The 15,294-nt window shown below is 45.1% G+C and overlaps 2 protein-coding genes across 8 annotated transcripts; one reads left to right on the forward strand and one right to left on the reverse strand.

Annotated features, from left to right (window-relative positions):
- Nucleotides 1-66: 66 nt before the first annotated feature.
- Nucleotides 67-2,530, forward strand: tsen34 (TSEN34 tRNA splicing endonuclease subunit). 4 transcript variants are annotated; one of them, XR_009931583.1, is made up of 5 exons: nt 67-657; nt 818-956; nt 1,481-1,750; nt 1,925-2,164; nt 2,210-2,530. XR_009931583.1 is itself a non-coding variant. In XM_062472701.1 (5 exons), the coding sequence occupies exons 1-4, from the start codon at nt 328-330 to the stop codon at nt 2,107-2,109; spliced, it is 924 nt and encodes a 307-aa protein (XP_062328685.1). In that variant the 5' UTR covers nt 68-327; the 3' UTR covers nt 2,110-2,117; nt 2,210-2,530. The 4 variants fall into 4 exon arrangements, 3 of the variants coding, with proteins under 3 accessions (XP_062328685.1, XP_062328688.1, XP_062328686.1); XM_062472701.1 differs by having other exon boundaries at nt 68-657; nt 1,925-2,117; XM_062472704.1 differs by having other exon boundaries at nt 68-657; nt 1,925-2,083; nt 2,176-2,530.
- On the reverse strand, nt 2,527-12,218 carry mindy4b (MINDY family member 4B). 4 transcript variants are annotated; one of them, XM_062472698.1, is made up of 14 exons: nt 12,082-12,151; nt 11,600-11,820; nt 10,032-10,135; nt 9,819-9,846; nt 8,343-8,528; nt 7,633-7,752; nt 5,516-5,613; nt 5,206-5,371; nt 4,560-4,625; nt 4,288-4,358; nt 4,094-4,166; nt 3,585-3,761; nt 3,000-3,180; nt 2,527-2,734 (listed from the first exon to the last, which is right to left on the reverse strand). In XM_062472698.1, the coding sequence occupies exons 3-14, from the start codon at nt 10,133-10,135 to the stop codon at nt 2,592-2,594; spliced, it is 1,413 nt and encodes a 470-aa protein (XP_062328682.1). In that variant the 5' UTR covers nt 11,600-11,820; nt 12,082-12,151; the 3' UTR covers nt 2,527-2,591. The 4 variants fall into 4 exon arrangements, with proteins under 4 accessions (XP_062328682.1, XP_062328681.1, XP_062328683.1 ...); XM_062472697.1 differs by lacking the exon at nt 11,600-11,820 and having other exon boundaries at nt 12,082-12,218; XM_062472699.1 differs by lacking the exon at nt 12,082-12,151 and having other exon boundaries at nt 11,600-12,047.
- Nucleotides 12,219-15,294: the final 3,076 nt, after the last annotated feature.

A 15,294-nucleotide genomic window follows, 5' to 3' on the forward strand; every position in this document is an offset into this window, starting at 1 on the left:
GATATTTTATAGTCGTTCGTGAGTACGTGAGTTTGGCGTTTTCATTGGAGGACATACCTGCCAATCACCTACTCCGCCCATCCACCAGGAAGTGCTGCAGCATATTTTATTCACTTCTAAACACGCGACTACCTGTCATAGTTATAATCATGTAGACATTAAACTGTTCATATTTTATACACTGTTGTTGCTATGGTGAATCATTCTGACAGTCAGTGGACGAAGGAAGTTTAGGATGTTTTCGTCATGGTCTCCAAAACGACACGCATGTTGAGACCAGGGACTTGATTGCACCCAAGCGGTAAACTTTTCCTTTCAGTGACAAAAATGGCAGAGCAGAGCAGCTCGACAGCTCCAGATCTCCTGAAGCGTAACCTTGATGAGAGGGAGGGAGAAGGAGAGACGACCGAAAATGGCCCTAAACAAATTCGTCCGGTGATCGGTATTAACTTCTGTGAATACACGCCTCTGGTGTGGCGTGCAGCTGAGGTGAAGGCTGCTCGCGAGAGGGGTATCATCGGATCTTTGGTCGGTTCGTTAGCGCGACAGCCCCGGCAGAACTGCAGGTTGGGGAGACCGTTGGAGTTGACGGAAGAAGAGGGACGTTTGCTGGTGGAGATAGGCGAAGCTGTACGAATCCCTCCCATTGACCCACAGGTAAAACTTTTACCTGAAGATCATTTTCATGAATTGAATTCGCTAGATTTGTCTCCCGTCCGGCTCCCGTAGGTAGCCCAGCGGCATTTTAAAATAACAAATTCGACGTCTCTGCCTTGTGATCATTCCTTTGCCGTCTGTGGACGTTGCTTCCTGCCAGGTTGAGGCCGGAGAAGTGGACCGGGAGCGCGTGGACCAGTACCACGCAGATCTCGAGGGAACCTTTGAGGAGCAGAAGGCCCTGGCGCTCGAGGACAGGAAGGCTTGCCTTCTGAGAGTTATGAGCGAGAAACAAAATGGTACACCTACACACTGTTCATGTTCAGAAAGATCAGGTGTTATCTCCTTGTCAGAGAGAGACACACACACACACACATGCATTTATGTATGAATGTGTGACACATTCATACATAAATGCAGTCTGTGTTCAGAAATAGAGTTGATATGATGCTTCCCTGTCAGAGACACACACCACACACACACAGGCATACACACACACACCACACACACGTAGATACTGTTCATGTTGAAAGATGAGGAGTTGATCTTCCTCCCTCTCAGAAAGAGACACACACAAAAACATATACACAAATACACAGACATCCATCCTGTTCCTGTTGTGAGGTTGCCAGTTCTGAAGGTTGCCAGTTCGATTCCCGGCCGTGCAAAATGACGTTGTGTCCTTGGGCAAGGCACTTCACCCTACTTGCCTCAGGGGGAATGTCCCTGTACTTACTGTAAGTCGCTCTGGATAAGAGCTTTTGCTAAATGACTAAATGTAAAAAATGACTAAATGTGAGATGCTGCTCTTCCTGTGTCCCAGCAGCCCCCTCAGACAGCTCCCTCCTCTCCCGTCTGGACGACCTGCAGCGCAGCTTCTCCTTCCCTCGGGCGGCCATGACAGTGCAGCTGTGCACCGCCTCCGCTGGGCTCCAGTACGGCCCGGAGGAGAGGGACTTCCTGTCCGCCTCCCCCTCGGTCCCCCGGGAACGAGGCTCGGAGACGAGGTTCCTGGTCTTCAGAGACCTGAGGCAACGAGGCTTCTGCCTCACCTCTGCCGGCAAGTTCGGAGGAGACTTCCTGGTGTATCCTGGTGGGTTGTGTTTACGTGTTTGGGGTATGTTTACACGTGTGAGGGGGATGGGTATAGCTCAGTGGTTAGAGCTTTTAAATCTGCAGACGAAGAGGTTGCAGGTTCAAATCCCATGTCTGTTTGTGCTGTGGAGAAAAGTGTCTGCTTCATGTTGTTGTTGTTGTTTTCTCTCAGGTGACCCTCTCTGTTTCCACGCCCATTTCATCGCCGTGTGCCTCGACCTGGATGAGTGTCTGCCTGTGAGCGACGTCCTCACCGTGGCGCGGCTGGGCTCCAACGTGAAGAAAACGGTGCTGCTGTGTTCTCCGGCCGAGGAGGAGGTGCTGTACACGTCTCTGCAGTGGAGCGGAATGATCTAGAGGAGGAGGTGCTGTACACGTCTCTGCAGTGGAGCGGAATGATCTAGAGGAGGAGGTGCTGTACACGTCTGCAGTGAAGCGGAATGATCTAGAACCACAGTGTCGCTCAAGACGTGTGTATGGACTGCCAGCGTGTCTGACATCGGACCTCATGTCAGTGGCTGTGCTTGGACCATCTCTCTCTCGTCACTGAGAGGATGTGGTCATTGCTGTGGTGTAGATCCCCTGTCGGCCCACCAGGGGGCGATAAAGCACTCACTGCATCAGAAACGGACTTGTCCTGAATGTTAGTGTGATTCAATCATAAGGTGTTTACCTGTCTTATCATTTTCCCCTCTATACTGAGGGACATCATTTAGCCTGAACTGGAGGATCAACGCCAGTAATTGAGCAGACTAGATAAACACATCTGTTAAATACAGTTAGGTTTCCTTTGCCTTTATTTATGAGTAACGTTAGACACGAGCAGACGTGAACACGCGTCAGAAGAACGGCACGGTTCCGTTCCAGTCGATGGCGGCGCCCTCCCACTTGGTCCTGATGAGCATCTCCACGGAGGGGAACCTCCGCTCCAGGTCTGCAGGGCTGGTCACCGAGCCCACCTCCCAGTGGTGGGAGTGGGTGTCTGGGGGGAGAGGGATGGAGAGGGGGGAGGGATGATGGGGAGAAGGGTTGGAAGGGGAGGGAGGCCGGATGAGGAGTGTTGAAGGGGGAGGACGGATGGTGATAAATAACCAGTGAACTGAGTAGTAACTGGCATGTACCCAGCGTACCCAGCGTACCCAGCGTACCCAGCGTACCCAGCGTACCCAGCGTACCCAGCGTACCCAGTGTACCCAGCGTACCCAGTGTACCCAGCGTACCCAGTGTACCCAGCGTACCCAGCGTACCGATGGTGAGCAGCGTGGTGGTGGTCTGGGAGGGCTGGCCGTTGTAGAAGTACATGTGGAAGAGGTGCTCCATCTTCCAGTCGGACAGCAGGGAGCGCTGGGGGCTGAACAGGACGCTGTAGGTGCTGTTGACGCTGCACACCCAGATGGGCCAGCGAGGTGTCTTCAGCATGCTGCCCACCTGAGGGCGACAGAGAGTCACCTTCTACACCAGTGGTTCAACCCTGGTCCTCAGGGATCCCCTGAGAGTTGTGCTGCACGACTCTTCCAACACACCTGATTCAAATGAATGGGTGGTTATCAGGTTTCTGCAGAGCTCGATAACCACCCATTCATTTGAATCAGGTGTGTTGGAAGAAGGAAACGTCAAAAACATGCAGGACTCCCTGAGGAGTGCATTTGGACCTGACGGGGCCCAACCTTGTACTGATGTCTACCCAGGCGGTGCTACCGTTCCCTTGAGACCCTCCTAAGGGTGAGGAGGCTGCCTCGGTGACAGAGAGATTTGGTGGTGGATGCCAGGATGCAGAAACAACTTTAAAGTTGCGGGGAGATGAATGTGTTAGGTGTTGGGTGGGGTTGTACCAGGGGCATCCTGGCTCGCTCCACCTCCTCACGGCTCCAGTACAGGTACCCCACGTCGCTGCGAGCCAGCACCCCGTGGAGGGGCTGCTCCAGCGTGCTGCCATCCTCCCCGTACTGGAGGGTGCCGTTAAAGACGTTGGGACTGGCCCTGCCGGTCAGGAGCAGGTTCAGCAACGCCTGGGAGAGGAGATGGGGGGGGGGGAGAGGATGGGGAGAGGATGGGGAGAGGATGGGGAGGAGGGGGGGGGGGAGATGGGGAGAGGATGGGGAGGAGGGGGAGGGGGAGATGGGGAGAGGATGGGGAGGAGGGGGGGGGGGAGATGGGGAGAGGATGGGGAGGAGGGGGGGGGGAGATGGGGAGAGGATGGGGAGGAGGGGGGGGGGGAGATGGGGAGAGGATGGGGGAGAGAGAGAGGTATCTGAGTCCCACAGGTGCAGAATGCCAAACAGAAACCGTTACCTGGAGGTATTGTTCTCCAGCAAAGCCGGCGCAGACACACATGGCTCACCTGACGACCCACGAAGTTGCCAAGGCTCAGGTACAACAGGTGGCTGGTGGTTCCATCCAGGTCCTCTCTTAACCTGGGAAACGGGAGAGGGTTTATTTATCATAGTAAACCTAACAGTACAATGCATAGTAAATCTTACAGTACTGTAACAGAATGGTGAACCTGACAGTACTGTAACACTGCATAATATCTACCTGCTGATGGTCCTTGAAAAGATCAGGCTGTAGAGAAACAGGATTACTCCATGGCTCCCCTCTTCTTTAAACTGCAGGGAGAGGCAGACCACATGAGACTAGTGTTAACATGAATAGAGTTTGGTTATAGGTGCTGACCTGTTGGCCTCTGTGAAGCCCTCTAGTGATGTTGCTTGTCAAAAGGGCTTCAAAAATAAAGTTTGATGTGATTTGAAAACAGACGTCCCAGTATTTTCATATTCACGTGGATAAAAATTAAGAACATAACTCACACACTGAATGTGCTCATAGAGGAATTTCCTGACATCGTCTTTCTTGTTGAAACTGAAAAGCTGTAGCTGCAAATGAATAAAAACAAAAAGCTAAATAAACAAACATTTTAAAAAAACTTCTCAAGAGTTTACATGTAGTCATTTAGCAGACACTCTTATCCAGAGCGACTTACAGTAAGTACAAGGACATTCCCCCCGAGGCAAGTAGGGTGAAGTGCCTTGCCCAAGGACACAACGTCATTTGACATGGCCGGGAATCGAACTTGCAACCTTCAGATTACTAGCCCGGTTCCCTAACCGCTCAGCCACCTGACTAGTTTAAGCGTTTCTTTACCGAGAGGAATGATACAGGCGGTATGTCATAACTGTCATAACCGCCAAGGTTATTATTTTTTTACATTGAAATATATTCATATTTCAATTTTGAATTCAAAACCAACACATTCGGTGGTGTTTCATTTCATTATTATTATTAAGTATTCAATGCCTTTTAAAACTCTAAACATTATGTCACCGATTTCCTTCCATACAGGTTAGTTTATGGTCGGTATGGGAAGACCTCTGTTACATTGCTTGTAAAAAGGGCTAAACAAATCACATTTGATTTGTGATGTGAAGTTCAGGGGGGAGGAGAAGATCGTCGTACTCTTTCCGTGAAGTTGTCCAGTTTGTAGCCCAGGTGCGGCGTGATGCAGTAGTCTGACGTTACCAAGGAAACCATGGCGCTCCGTTCCTCGCCGGCCGCCCACAGGATGTCCGCTAGCGACGCCGCTAAAGCTCGCTCCTGATCCTTCTCTCCAACCTCCCTCAGACTGGACACACACAACTGGGTATGTATACTTCATGTTCTGTCTCAGGACTTATCATAAGCTTCTCATGATTAAGCTATTTTCATGATATTCCTCATTAGTTAACGTGTTTATACTGGACTGTAGCAGAAACCTTTACTTTCTCACCTCTGCATTCTGCAGGCTTCTGAGTTGGGATGTCGTGTGAAAAGCAGGTATTTGATGATATTTGCCTGGACAATCATTTGAATGGCACGGGCTCCACCCTGGATCAAATAAATCAACTGTTAAAATTGTTTTAAAAAGTAGTGTAAAAGACAGTTTTATCCAGAATATCAGAGACTTAGCTCTATAACATGTTGAGCTGCAGGCTAATGTTGTACTGCTCAGCTACAATCAGTCCAGACCAACCTTTCTCTAATATCCTCTAATTACAGTTTATACAGTATAGTAGAGTATGCCTTCATATACACAGTCTGAAATATTTATAGTAGTGCCTGCCCTAATACAGTTAGGTCCATAAATATTTGGATATTGACACAATTTTCATCATTTTGGCTCTGTATACCACCACAATGGATTTGAAATGAAACAATCAAGATGTGCTTAAGTGCAGACTTTCAGCTTTAATTTCAGGGTATTTACATCCAAATCAGGTGAACGGTGTAGGAACAAGTATGGTATTTGTGTTTGGAATCTGTTGCTGTCAACTCTCAATATGAAGTCCAAAGAGCTGTCACCATCAGTGAAGCAAGCCATCGTTAGGCTGAAAAATCAAAACAAACCTATCAGAGAGATAGCAAAAACATTAGGTGTGGCTCAATCAACTGTTTGGTACATTCTTAAAAAGAAAGAACGCACTGGTGAGCTCAGCAACACCAAAAGACCCAGAAGACCACGGAAAACAACTGTGGTGGATGACAGAAGAATTCTTTCCCTGGTGAAGAAAAACCCCTTCACAACAGTTGGCCAGATCAAGAACACTCTCCAGGAGGTAGGCGTATCTGTGTCAAAGTCAAAAATTAAGAGAAGACTTCACCATTTATATTTATGGACCTAACTGTATATACAACACAAAGTATTTATACTAATGTGTGTCTGTGTATATTACAGTCTAACCAAAGATTTGGAAGCTAGCTTCCTCCGCAAAAAAGACACTAACATTCAGTCCCTATATCTGGAGCTGGTCGTAGAATTACCAGTCCTGCACCAGAACATTTTGTGTTAGGTACCAGGCACATCCTCCATCCCTCAGAAAACCACCAGACCAAGACCATCCAGACAGCACCCAGCCCACCAGACCAAGACCATCCAGACAGCACCCAGCCCACCAGACCAAGACCATCCAGACAGCACCCACCCCACCAGACCAAGACCATCCAGACAGCACCCAGCCCACCAGACCAAGACCATCCAGACAGCACCCAGCCCACCAGACCAAGACCATCCAGACAGCATCCAGCCCACCAGACCAAGACCATCCAGACAGCACCCAGCCCACCAGACCAAGACCATCCAGACAGCACCCAGCCCACCAGACCTGGACCAGTCTGTCTCCAGCCTGCCCTCTGGTTAAGCTGTGATGAGACAGCGAGGATGTCACACCGCAGAGACGCCCTCACCTGTCTCAGGTGATTGCTACATTGGTGTTGGGTGTCTACTCAGTGGCAGTTCAGAGGAAAACTAAGGTGAAGGATGTTCAGTAAGACTGTCATCTGGGAACTGGATCCTTCGAGAGGTGCGGAAGGTCAAAATATTGAGTGTGTATAATCAATTCTTGGGAGGATACGACAGAATGGCCTTCTCAAGTCACTGTGGTTACGTAAGCGTTTCCAGGGTAACCCTTAGGTCTTTGCTGGTGTGCAATCTTATCAGAATATTCTTTGATTCTCTGTCATTAATATGGAAAGTTAAAAACTATAAATAATTTATAGTAGTGTGTGTATGCACATATTCAGTGTAAACTATACTATATAGATTAATAAACTATTAAACTGATACCATACTGCATTTAAGAGATAGGGTCAATAATACATACTCTTTCTGCTTTCAAAATCTATTTCCGCTAAAAGTATGTTTAAGGTTTTTTAAGAAGTTATTGGAATGTGTTTGGAGCATGAACAATATTCAATAGTTGCTTGTTTTACTCTTTAATCTTATTCTGATTTACGTCTCTCTCTCCTGGTCTGTACCTCTCTCTCCTCTCTTCCTCTTCTCTCTCTCTTTCTGTCTCTCTCTCCCAGTCCAGGTGGATACTGTATGTCATCATCATCATGCTCTCTCACCCTCTCTGCCTCCAGGGCGTACGACAGATCCGAGTAAGGCTCCCGGAACTGGAAGAAGGACTTCTTCCACTCGTAGTTGAAGACGTGAAAGGTGTTCCCAAATAATATCTTCCTCAGGTTCTAAGAAATAAGAATCCAAACACAGGTTTAAAAAACTTAGCGCTGTTGTTTATCAAACCTTACAATTTCAATATAAAGTTGTCTTGCTATCTTACAATCAATTTGTAGCTATTATCTTTTGATTATATGTGATTACTGCTGTGTGATTACCGATTACTGAGTGTGTTTACATGAGAATAAGAGATAAATACCATCTAAGGTAAGTAAGGCATGGATCCTCTTAAATCTAGGCTTAATGCTAATCTTGACAGAAGCTGTAAATGCTTTTCAGACAACTGTCTTTGTTCTTCTGCATGCCTGCTTGTTTTCCAGAAACCACACTTGCAAACTCAATCCACTGCTTAAGAGCTACATCAATAAATGAGAAGGCCATATTGCCAGTCTTTTGTCTTGGTCAACAAACACCCCCCCCCCCACACACACACACACACACACACACCCACACACACACACACACACAAAGCAGCAGTTTACGGAGCAGCAGCCAGGCCGGCAATGGAGGGAGAGCGGGTGTCAGGTGACCCCGGCTCGGGTTCCCAGACTTGCCGTGGCTAGCTCGGGTGTGACAGGAAGTACGTCCCCAGACTCACCGCGGCCAGCTCGGGTGTGACAGGAAGTCCTCCGATGCGGGGGGACACGGCCAGAGCCCGGGGGATAGAGTAAGGGGCGGGCAGCAGGGCGGCGTGGCGGCGCGGAGGCTGGACGCTGGAGGGAGACCGTCCTGATCCCTCCTCCCCGCTCTCCTCCTCGGGCCGGAGGCTACACTCCACTGGCCTCTGGAGAGAGAGAGACCAAGAGAGAGCAAACAAGATGGAGAGAGGGAGAGAGAGACAAAGAGACACAGCGAGACAGGGAGAGATAGACAGAGACAGAAAGATAAAGGGGAAAAAACGAGTAACGAGTAAGAGAAAGGACACCTGAGGCCCTACAGATCTGCACTTGTATTTTACATTTCATATTTACACAACACTATTGTACTCAGTGGTCAAGATTAAACAAAGTAACCAACAACCAACAATTTAGAGATACAAAACCATACTGGTTCTTTTTCCATCCTTGTCTACACAATCAGTATAGCATTCATTTCAGAACTTCAGTCAAGACACTTTTCATGTGATTTTCTTTTATACAAATGGAAACATGTGAGGATTCAAACCTGCGACTTGTTGATCTGCAGACAAATCCTCTAACCACCAAGCTATACCCAAACCCCACACCCCAACACACAGAGATGAGATGTAGCTGGAGGAGAAGGTGGAATCACGATCATCACTCACGTCTGGGTTCCTCTTCACCTCCTCCTGCAGGAGTTCTATGTAGCTGAGCTTCAAGGGCTGCAGGACCCTGATGCTGTGAAGAAGCTCTGCGTAGTCTGTCATCACTGGGGCTCAAACCTGACCCCACACAAGCGCTACACATCCGCTACCATCGACATGCAGCCGGCGGGAGGTTGGTTGAATAAGAGCCGGCGTGAGGGAGAGAATGAGGCCGGGACAGAGCTAGAGATAGACGTGACTGGGAAACGCTGGAGGAAGAGACTCTGCCTCACTGCGAGAGAAGGTAACTATATCTAGCTTTCGGGAGCATGGCCGAAGACAGATCAAGTTCGGTGACGAGACCACACCGTATAGAGAACCTCTACGTGGAATCCCACCCCCGGGCCCGCGCACAACTCGCACAGTTAAACGTTCTCATTGGACAGAATTATCTGTAAGCTACCAGAGAACATTTACATTACATTTATGCATTTAGCAGACGCTTTTATCCAAAGCGACTTCCACGAGAGAGCTTTACAAAAGTGCATAGGTCACTGATCATAACAACGAGATAGCACCAACATTGCGAGCAACCAAAACATGAAGCATACATTGTGAAAAAACAAATAAGTGCCAAAGGGAAGACAAAGTAGCCCGTCCGTCCAGCGCTCTGTTAGGTGATATTGGGCTATAAGTGGACTATAAGTTTAAGTGTGAGGAAAGTAAAAATGAGTAGACAAAAATACAAATTTGAGTAGACACGACTGCATAAGTAAACGGGGATTAGAAAAGTAAATGTGATCCACTCACTCTCATAATACAATGTTGTAATTCCAACCTGTGGAAAAAATGATACAATTATTAAGAGATGAGAAGTAACGTTGTGCAGCTTGTTTTCTTTAAATATGAAATGTATTGCAGTTGTTTCTGGGGGGGGGGGGGAAACATAATAATCTAGTAAAAAATATTTTGGTAAATTAAAGAAGACGATCAAATAACACATATTTGATATTGGCCAATTACCCGCGAGCGTTGAAGATCTCTCTCCATTTGTCGAGGTCAGCAATTTGACTGAGAATATCGTCCAGTTCGGCTTTCCGGTTCACCTCGTCTGAATCTTCGTCCATCTGCGAGGGACATATTAAGTCAACAAGATGTGACCCGCGACGATTAACACCTTGTCTGGTATCCAGCCTCATGTTGTTCAGAAGATGTTCAAAAGTGGATCATTCCGAAAGGGAAGTTTAGTTGCGTGCAACTCCGGAGTTTAGTCGACCTTGGACTCCATTTTTATCTGCTAGACATTGTTAGAAAATTGCTCTCGCCAGTTATGAATATAGGATTGTCTGTGATGCTTCCGCTGCAATTAACGTATCTTTTAAAGTAACCAGTTGTATATAAATGGCCAGAGAAGTTTGACTCGTAGTTTGTGACCAACCACATATTATAATGGCCTACAGCCTATAACATATTCTGCAAAATATTCGTTAAATTGTAGGCTACTAATGGTAGGGCTAGGCTATGCTTTTTTCTCTCTTTTTATCTCAAAGAGATAAAGTATTTTTGTGTAGCCTGGTCCCTGTGCTGAAGCCGCACGTGACTGTGTGTTCCGACCAGTTAGGCTCTTTAGCTCCAGTTTACAGTAGCGCTCCTCACTAGCCTACCCCCATCTTCTGGTCAAATGTTGAAACTCTGCCACCCACATCATCTCAGGCTCCACGGGGAAAGAGACGTCTTAACCCTCGTGCTGCCTTCGGGTCACATGACCCAAAGGTTCATAACGAACCATCGTTGTGTTTACCCAATACAAAAACAAATTAAAATAATTTTCTTTTAACCTTTGCAATGTGGGGGGTCTGAGACAGCCTAGTTGTTAAAAGAAAATGCTTCACTTTGTCTTTGTATGCGGTAAATCTGTCGCAATACGACGGTGGGTCACAATGACTGATGGGTCAGAATGACCCGAAGATAACACAAGGGTTAAACATGTGTCTTGCTAAACAAACTACGTTTCCAAGACCGTGATTAGAGTTTTTTCTGGTATCAGTAATTCACTATTTACTTTTCTGACATCAGTACTTCACTATTTATTTTTCGGACATTAGTACTTCACTATAGCTATTATTCTGACAACTTTTTACATTCAGTCATTATTTTTTTGGCATAAATATATGTAGGCCTACTTTCTACTTCTTACATTTTCCAACCAGGCTCTTTACTTTACTTAGTTTTAATCTGTATGTGGTGACATGATAATTTTATTTCTGCCTATCTGTTATCACTCTGTAATTATGTTGTTATTACACTTTTAGTACACTGTTATTACACATTTATTATGTTGTTATTACAAGGTTGTTACATGGTTGCAGAGATGGGAAGTAAATACTTTGTTACTGTACTTAAGTCTGTACTTCCTGGTATCAATACCTCACAATTTTTCTTACAACATTTTACAAAAACGGGTAGTAGTAATGACTTCTTTTTATTTAAGTATATGTCAGAGCCCACACTTATTTACTTTTACTTGAGTGAAAAAGTGTGGTCAGTACTTCAACTTTTACCTGAGTCTTTGAGAACATGAGTATCTGTACCTGAGTGAAGGATGTGTGTACTTTTGCCCTGTCTGGGTGGTGGTGGTTGTTTTAAGTTTTCCACAGGCTAGGCAATACCAAAATGTTCAAGGAACAGGTTGTGAAATATGCATTGAACTAAAGTGCAGTAGCCTACTATTACTAGTTTATTTTTTTTATTTATTTTTTGTCATCTAAGACTGAAACAGATTTCTCTTTAGCAAATGGCATAACCAAGCACACTGTAAATCCAAAACACAAATATTGAGTTATTAGCCGTGCAAATTTATTTTTTAGATTACATCATAATTTAGTCATGTAAATAGTTGACTTTTTTGTAACAACAGCAAATATGCATGAGTCACATCTAGCAGAAATAAACACATTTACAAAATATTATAAAGACAAGGTGTATCATAGGCTACTCTAAAGTCAACAAATAATTTAATTAAGAACTCATTCATAAATCTATACTACCACAGCCAAATAGCATAAACTCTTACCGTGTTTTACAGTGCAGTCAAGGACAAAGCTATGAAGGGCAACAATAAGGACTGTTCATACAAGTCTAACTGGATCCAACCCTGTAGTCTTAACTATTCTTGTTTACTTTTCCCTGAAGGAGCCAGGCTAACTTGTCTGTGTTATATGCTTCTGCGGAGCTGCATATTCATGGTCAGGTTACTAAGATACAGCCACCTCAAAGACAACTTTGAACGTTCCTATACGGTGTAGCTTGCAGGAGTGGCCTCTTTAATTGTAGCCTATCATGTCTGTCAGTTATGTTTCATAAGGCTACCATGGCAACTATTAAAACAGTTTACTACTGTTTTGTATAAGGCATTTTATCTGTTTAACTGAAAAGATGAGATTGATCTTTTTCTTATTTTGCTTGGATTCTGTGTGTCTCAAATGGTTTGACCACACTGCCAACTTGTGGTAAAAATACTCTTAACAGAACAATCAAAAGATTGAAAGATGGAGAGAAAGAGAATGATAGAAGGTTGGAAAGTTTGATCAAACGGTTTGATATTTAAAGCTATGGAAAGCCACTGAAAATCAGAGCCGGACAGTAACGGAGTACATTTACTTGAGTACAGTACTTAAGTACAATTTTGAGGGATCTGTACTTTACTCGAGTATCATTCTTGGGGAGTACTCACGACTTTACTGAAGTACATTTGAGAGGCAAATATTGTACTCTTTACTCCGCTACATTTATCCTCAATTTGTCGTTTCTAATATTTATTAGTTTTTTATAGTGTAAACTGAAATATTATACTGTGTTTTACAGAGAAGGCATGAGACACATCTGGAGGAATACTGTCAACTGACTTCAACAGCCTGCAAGAGGCCATCAGAAGGTGGAACAGGCTTCAAGGCGAAGCAACTGAAGCTGTTGGAGACCAAGCAGGTGTCTCAGAAGACGGTTGATCGGGATATCCTCCGCTTCATCGTTCAAGGTCTCCAGCCCTTCTCCCTGGTTGAGAAACCATCCTTTCAAGATCTTATTGTAGAATTGCAACCGAGAAGTGCTGTCATGTCCCGCACAACTGTGCGGCGTAACATTGATTCAGCTACATCTAAAATGAAAGTCTCAAGAAAGAAATGAAAAAGGTACCATACATTGCCACCACTACTGATTGTTGGACGGCCAGGAGAAGGAGCTTTATAGGTGTAACAGCCCACTGGCTCGATCCTTGTTGTTTTGAACGCCGTTCAGCTGCCCTTGCTTGCCGTCAACTGAGGGGCTCCCACACATTCGATGCCTTGGCAGCTGTTTTGACCGACATTCATGCAGAGTATGAAATAAGTCTAAAGGTTGTTAGAACTACAACAGACAACGGGTCGAAATTCGTCAAAGCGTTCCGTGTCTTTGGTCAGCAGGACGAAAATAACAATGAAGAGTTAGTTGCAGAAGGCACAATCGAAGAAGAAGTAGGAGAAGATTGTGATGCATCTGATGGTGAAGAAGAGGTGGAACTCATTGATGTGGAAGCCATTCTGGAGGAAGATGATGGGCTTCAGTATCAGCTGCTGAAACATCATCGGTGTGCATGTCACTTACTAAATTTAGTTTCCACAGTCGATGTTGATCGGGCTAATACGACAGAAGCTTACAAGAAATTGTCCAGATCAGCCTTTTCTAAGTGTCAGGCACTCTGGAATAAAGCATCGAGGTCTCCTCAAAATGCAGAGCTTATAGAGGAACACTGTAAGCTTCACTTGGTACAGCCTAATTCAACTCGATGGAACTCGTCTTTCATGGCCGTGGAACGTGTGGTCAGAATCATTAGAGACCAAGGACAGGGGTCTGTGAGAACGGTCTGTGCTGCACTCAATGTTCCAATGTAAGTAGCTTATGTTAATGTATAATTGTGTTCTTAATTTGTTACATTACATTTAGTCATTTAGCAGATGCTCTTATCCAGAGCGACTTACAGTAAGTACAGGGACATTCCCCCAAGTAAGTAGGGTGGCAAGTAGGGTGAAGTGCCTTGCCCAAGGACACAACGTCATTTGGTTGGCTTAGCCGGGAATCGAACTAGCAACCTTCTGATTACTAGCCCGATTCCCTCACCGCTCAGCCACCTGACTCCCTCCCTTGTTAGAATAATGCTTACCACATTATCTGCTGTAGGTACATAAACAAATTAATAAATGTCCAGCATTGCACAGTGGTTCTGTATACATTTTGTTGAAATATGTGTTTGTTTATTTTCTTCTGTTTCTATTAGGTACAGTCCGGCTGACATAGCCTTTTTAGGGGAATATGTATGTCTTGAAGAATTTTGAGAACCAACTTCTCAAGTTGAACAAGGACTTCATGACATTTGATTAAACTGAAGTACAGTACACACACACACACACCCACCCACCCACCCACACCCACATACCCAAAGTCCTGTGCTACTTACACACATACACAACCACACACACCCACCCACCCACCCACCCACCCACCCACCCACACCCACATACCCAAAGTCCTGTGCTACTTAGACACATACACAACCACACACACACACAAATAATAATACAAATAATAATTATACTAGTGTTGTACATTATTTGATTTGAATGACAGCTGTTTGCCTAATTTTCAGCCTAATTAGTTTTCATACAGTGTTATATAACTATGCCCATGCTGTTCTCATAACTGAAATCATTTACTTAATTACATTGTTTTGGTATTGTTTCTTGGGTAAGTAACATAGTTATTTTTCAGTGAGCAGTACTTGAGAGGTATGTTGAATGCAGTACTGTGCTGTATATCTTTGATATGTTGACACTGTAGCATGAGTAGTCATTGAGTCATGAGTTGCTGTGTTTGAAATGAGTGTCTTTCCCATGTGGTGAGCCAATTATTGTGTCCGATGAGATATAGTGCGAGTAGACACCACGCATTATCCTTTGTCACAACATGTGAAGCCTTGTGTTACGCACTTGTTAGGCAAGTGAGATGTTAAATAAAGCAACATGGTAAAAAGATGAAAATGACTTGATTTTACTTTCAATTCCTTTTACATTCTCCAAGGTATTAACATAAACATTTTTCATAACTCCATGTAGGACATTTCTATACATAAATGTACTGTAAGCACCGTGGCAGTAGTAATGCAATATTTAGAAAATGTACTCTTGTACTCATGATACAAGGGGTATCTGTACTTTTACTCAAGTAAGGAATCTGTGTACTCTGTCCGCCTCTGCTG

Source organism: Osmerus eperlanus, chromosome 11 (assembly GCF_963692335.1).
Source record: "Osmerus eperlanus chromosome 11, fOsmEpe2.1, whole genome shotgun sequence".
Classification (NCBI taxonomy): Eukaryota; Metazoa; Chordata; class Actinopteri; order Osmeriformes; family Osmeridae; genus Osmerus; species Osmerus eperlanus.

Coding starts and splice junctions, on each gene's coding strand:
- tsen34 (XM_062472701.1), top strand. CDS start 328: ATGGCAGAGCAGAGCAGCTCGACAGCTCCAGATCTCCTGAAGCGTAAC. Junction 658..817: donor TCCCTCCCATTGACCCACAG/GTAAAACTTTTA, acceptor GCTTCCTGCCAG/GTTGAGGCCGGAGAAGTGGA. Junction 957..1,480: donor TATGAGCGAGAAACAAAATG/GTACACCTACAC, acceptor CCTGTGTCCCAG/CAGCCCCCTCAGACAGCTCC.
- mindy4b (XM_062472697.1), bottom strand. CDS start 10,135: ATGGACGAAGATTCAGACGAGGTGAACCGGAAAGCCGAACTGGACGAT. Junction 9,847..10,031: donor GAGATCTTCAACGCTCGCGG/GTAATTGGCCAA, acceptor TTTTTTCCACAG/GTTGGAATTACAACATTGTA. Junction 8,529..9,818: donor TACAACATTGTATTATGAGA/GTGAGTGGATCA, acceptor CTCTCTCTCCAG/AGGCCAGTGGAGTGTAGCCT.